General features: G+C 35.9%; 1 protein-coding gene across 1 annotated transcript; it reads right to left on the bottom strand.

Annotated features, from left to right (window-relative positions):
• Positions 1 to 1860: 1860 nt before the first annotated feature.
• On the bottom strand, positions 1861 to 4933 carry LOC141636810 (uncharacterized). Its single transcript, XM_074446759.1, has 7 exons — positions 4836 to 4933; positions 3237 to 3365; positions 3084 to 3150; positions 2771 to 2962; positions 2596 to 2689; positions 1975 to 2174; positions 1861 to 1890 (listed from the first exon to the last, which is right to left on the bottom strand). The coding sequence occupies exons 1-7, from the start codon at positions 4931 to 4933 to the stop codon at positions 1861 to 1863; spliced, it is 810 nt and encodes a 269-aa protein (XP_074302860.1).
• Positions 4934 to 5416: the final 483 nt, after the last annotated feature.

Raw genomic sequence — 5416 nt, 5'->3', positions numbered from 1 at the left:
TAATTTGACACGCGCGCAAATCAATCACCTACCCCTAAACATTCTAAACTCCGTCATTTTCCAATTTTCGTTTCCCTCTCATCATTCTTTCTCTCTCCTCAAATAATACTGGATAACGACTAAGATAATCAGTCATCCCCCAAATTTGGCATCCGCACCTCCACCTCTGACGTCCTCTGCTGTGGCGACCACCGCGACACGCCCAATCCATATAAATCTTATTTGTTGTCACAAATTCGGTGTCGATTTGCTGATTCGAGTTGATTTCTACGCAGCTATTGCTTCGAATACGAGTGTGCTAGTGTTCTAATTGATTCAAGGAGAGTTAAATTGGCATCCTATCTCCAATTTCAGGTGTCTTCTAATCCCTAATTGCTTTAATTGCATCAATTTGTTGAATTTGTGAAGTTAGGGTTTGAGAAATTCGTTCTTTGGGTTCAATTAGTTCAAGTTATGGTCGACTTTCAGAGGATGCTACTCTCATTTTGTGGGAGTGAATTGAGTCGATTATTGGGCGAAAATTTCAGGCCTTATCCGAGTAGATTTTGATGCTGATTTAGGTGTTAAATCTGCTAGGTTGCTTTCGTTTTTGTTGCAAATGGAGATGCGCATACGGGAGATGTGGGAATTCTGAGGTCGGTTTGGCTTGACTCCTGCTATGTCGAGTCACAAATTTGCCGGGATATACGATAAAAATTGATAGAGACAATACTGTCAATCATCTGTCATTTGTGTCTTCATACATTGAATTCTGTGCACACCACTAGGAAGCTGCTGCAGCTCTTGTTATATAATCATCACAACTTTTGAAGTTGTAGTTATATTACTCAAAACAATCCCTTCTTCATTCTACTTCTCATTATTCACACACAATTCAAAGCCATGGCTGAATTGGGAACACACGGATCACCATTGCTCAAAGTGTCTATCAACATTTGCAGTCCGTCTATCAATTCAACTTTCGCAGTCTGGGGTCCTCCCAAGATATAAAAGGTTGCCAATCAAATCTCGAAAGTTTGAGCGATTCTGTCTCTTCCATAAAGAACATAAATTGTCAGGCAGTCCCAGCCCAGCGCAACGAACTTCTGCTCAGTTCTGATGACTTTTTGTGTCATGTATGTCATTAGCTGATTTTTTTGTTATGTCATCTAGAAACAACATAGTGTTTTGGATTCAGACAAATGTTGTGGTACTGGTGGTGACAAAATATTTCAGAATTTTATGATGCATTTTACTTCTCTTTTTTATGTATTTTGGACATCCTAATTTACTGGAGCTGCGTAATATACTAGGATTCTGTTACTTCCCTTGTTATCCAACCGCACAATTTGACACCATAACTGCTCTGCCAATAATAGTTAGCTGTCTCTAACTGATGAATTCTTACTATATAGCTAGTGATTAAGAGTTCGAGTCAGAGGTCTTATACACAATAAGTCGGATTTGGATAACCCAACCGTAAATTAAATGACCCACTAATCAGTTTATAATCTTGTCATGACATCATTGCCGTTTTTATATTATGAATGTTTACGTTTTACTTATTTTGAAAGTCAATTAGCTCAAATGGAAGGGCATTGTGCAATGCACAAGATGTGGGTTCGACTCCCATATTGGCTATGAAATACCAAATCTTTCTTTTATTCTAAGAATGAAATAGTGTAATTGGTAATCCTATTTCCACTTCTTATCACGGACCTAAAGAAAAAAGATGAGGAAATTGGACACTAATTTCATGCATACATATGGTTGTTTAATGCACATAGGTTGCTTTTTCATGCATTTAATAAGCTATATGAGACTCGAACCCATACCTTTGTGCAAAATTTGCACATTGCTCTACCATTGAGCTAATAGCCTTTAAAATATGCTAAATAAATACGAGTTACTCTGCCAAATACAATAAATTGTTTGATAAGAATAGAATAACATGCTCACAAGATAAACAAAACAACTTAACAAGTGACAACTTACAGCAAACACCTTACAGATAAGAATAGAATAACGTGCTTTAGCTTCTGGCAGATTGGGAGCATCAAACACCTTACAGATACGCTGTTCACCTTTGCCCTTCCTGAACATCAGCCTAATAGTCGAGGCATGAGCAAGTACATGACCACCAGCTGGTTTCTTTGGGTCTGTCACGAATACTCCTCCAGCTGGATCAGAAATTACTGCAAACCATGTCTGAACAAGTGAGCACGATAGTATGGTTTCAACTTCCATCCTTAATTATTATGGTATTTAAAAACCTAGTAGTACCTTGATTAGTGAGATAAATAGCCACATTGAATTCCTCAGCTATCTTAATCAGACGTGACAAAGATCATCGAGCGAGTTTTTCTTTGCAAAAAAGCGATTTAGTTTTGAGTCGTGAATCCGTAAATTAAATTGAGTATAGAGAACAAATAAATGTGACTAAATTGGCGTTGATCGAATTTACCGCGCTCTGCCACTCACCTCTTCCGAGAAATCAATTCGAAAGAGTGCAATTATAGAATCTACGATCTAGACATATCAATGAGAACGAAGTCATTAATTTCGGTGTTCGACAAAGATAGAACAATAGAAAACTAGCATCAGCAGATAACTCACCAAAGAATCGAAAGGGTTCCTCGGCCATTTTTTCTGCCAGGCCGAGAAGAAGGTTGTGCTGATGCTCATAAGTATATGCACGAGCATAGATGATCTGAAAGGAGGAGGCAATAGTCAGTGAAATGATCCCGAGATATTGCTTAAATCTTAAGAGTAAGAGACAGTTCCCATTTACATTGTCCAGAACAGCTGCAACATCCATACCAAACCTTTCAGCAATAGGCACTATGCGGTCAGGTCGGCTGGTAGTAATCCTACTTTTAAATATGATCAATGAAGCATGACTCGTATGAGTAACGCTTACCATCAAAAGTGGCCATCTTCCGAATTTATCCATCATAACTACACCAAGAACAGTTGGTGGAAGCTGTAAGGTTATTCGTAACATTTCAGTTGAAGGCGGTCTAATTAAGAATCGAAAACCATAAATTATTTTGCTTAGGTACACAGAACCTGAATAAGAGTCATCGTCATAGTCCCTATAGTACCTGAAAAGCCTGCAATCGATATGCCAGTCCTGGTTTTTTATTCCGGTAGACCGGTACTGTACTTTTTCTGGAAACATCAATCATCAACTTACCAGCTGATTCAAAAATTTCAGTTCCATAGTATAAAACTAAACAAAGCAAATGATAAACTACCTCAGCATAACTGGATTGATGCAGTTTCTTCCTCCACATTCGACCTTGTCACGGGCCTTGTACACCACACCATAAGTTCCCCTCACCGATCTTCTCCACTTTTTCATACCACGCCACCACAAAACACAACTTCAGCATAATAATACAGTTTATAGCATAACAAACAGCATACCAAACCTCTAAATTACCCCGCAGGTCAGTAATATTTTTGGCCAAAATAACACATTTTTATATGACTAAACAAAGAAGTAGGCCCTTTAATCAAACTGTTTATAGTACGTACAGTGAAATCATTACACCATACCCCCCCACACCCCTCCCTTACTTTGCAAACCCACTTGTTTAAGCAAACATTACCCTAACACACAAAGGTCACCTCACCTCAAATAATCTATAATAATAATAAAGATTACATCATCTATGCGGGGTAATTTAGAGGTTAATTGAGCTAATAGCCTTTAAAATACGCTAAACAAATACGAATACAAAATAACTGACATAAGTACCCGAAATGTTTCTCACATATTAGTAAGATATGTAATAGATACACTAAAATGCCTTGAAATTACAAAAAAAGGCCGGTAAACACATTAAATATCCTCCATGGTCATTTCCCTTATTTCATGTACATAGAGCCTTATTTCATGCACATAGAACCTTATTTCATGCACATAGAACCTTTTCATGCCATAGAAAATTAACGTCCTTAACCAACAGTAATTAGTATCATATTATAACCAACTGATGCAACTGAAGAACTTTTTAATGCACATAGAACCTTTTTTTCATGCACATATAATCTTATTTCATGCCCATATAAAATCATTATCTTTAACCAACACTGATTAGTATCATAATATAACCAACTAATGCAACTGAAGAAGTTCTTAATGCACATAGAACCTTATTTCATGCACATAGAACCTTATTTCATGCACATATAAAATTAACGTCCTTTACCAAGAGTAATTAGTATCACAATATAAACAACTGACGCTACTGAAAAACTTTTTAATGCACATAGAACCTTATTTCATGCACATATGAAATTAACGTCCTTAACCAACAGTAATTAGTATCATAATATGACCAACTGATTGAACTGAATAAATTTTTAATGCACATAGAACCTTATTTCATGCACATAGAACCTTATTTCATGCACATATAAATTTATTTCATGCCCATTTAACACTTATTTCATGCACATAGAACCTTATTTCATGAACATAGAACCTTATTTCATGCACATAGAATCTTATTTCATGAAAATAAAATATCTTTAAAAAAACTACTCTATAAAACAGCACATTCAATTGTCCTAGACTAAATAGTTCAATATTCAGCCAGTCCATGTCATACAACACAATACAAGATGATTTTATACCTTAATATTCAGAATACTCGTTTAATAGTCCCATATCGCTTAGACCATAATATCATATACATCAAAGATCTTAACTTAATATCCTAATCCTAAAAAAGCATAGCAGTGTCAACAGTAGTATCATAGTTTAAAGGCACTGTATATTTCATCGGATTGCTTTTCAACCCAATACTAAATCTGCACCAAAAACGTTTAACTCTAACTATTCTTACCCTAAACTCGTGTGAGACAGAACAACTGGGAAATAAGCTATCATATTTTTGTCAAATAAAGCAATAAAGTTCACTGGAATTTCTTCAACTAGAGCCATTCAATATAATGTCACAATGCTGCTACTTGATAACCAATACATGAACAAGATAACAAACCAGTAAAGTTTCAAATCTGGAACACCCAAGAGCAACGATTGAAAAACAATAGACCAACACTACTTATGAAACCTTCGAGTTGTGCAAAAGCTTCAGCAGCCTCCTTAGCTGTACTCATCTCTACAAAGACTTGGCCCTTGTTCTTTGTCTTATTATGAAGACAACTACCATAAAAAATCCCACAACAAATTCACTATGTTAAAACGAAAATAACAAACAACTTACCATTTAAAAACTACACTATAAATATATATATGTAACCCATTTCAGAGACAAATCGAATAGACTAAACATTATTGACTACACCCTCAAATACTGAATGTATCCTATCAATCATTGTACATTGCCTGCCAATCGACATGGATGTATCAGAATAACATCAATTTAAGATCACTAAAAAGAGCCAACACTACTCAAGAATACTC

The sequence above is a fragment of the Silene latifolia genome, chromosome 2 (assembly GCF_048544455.1).
Source record: "Silene latifolia isolate original U9 population chromosome 2, ASM4854445v1, whole genome shotgun sequence".
NCBI lineage: Eukaryota > Viridiplantae > Streptophyta > Magnoliopsida > Caryophyllales > Caryophyllaceae > Silene > Silene latifolia.
Note: the sequence above shows the minus strand (reverse complement) of the source record. Positions and strands in the feature narration are given on the sequence as shown.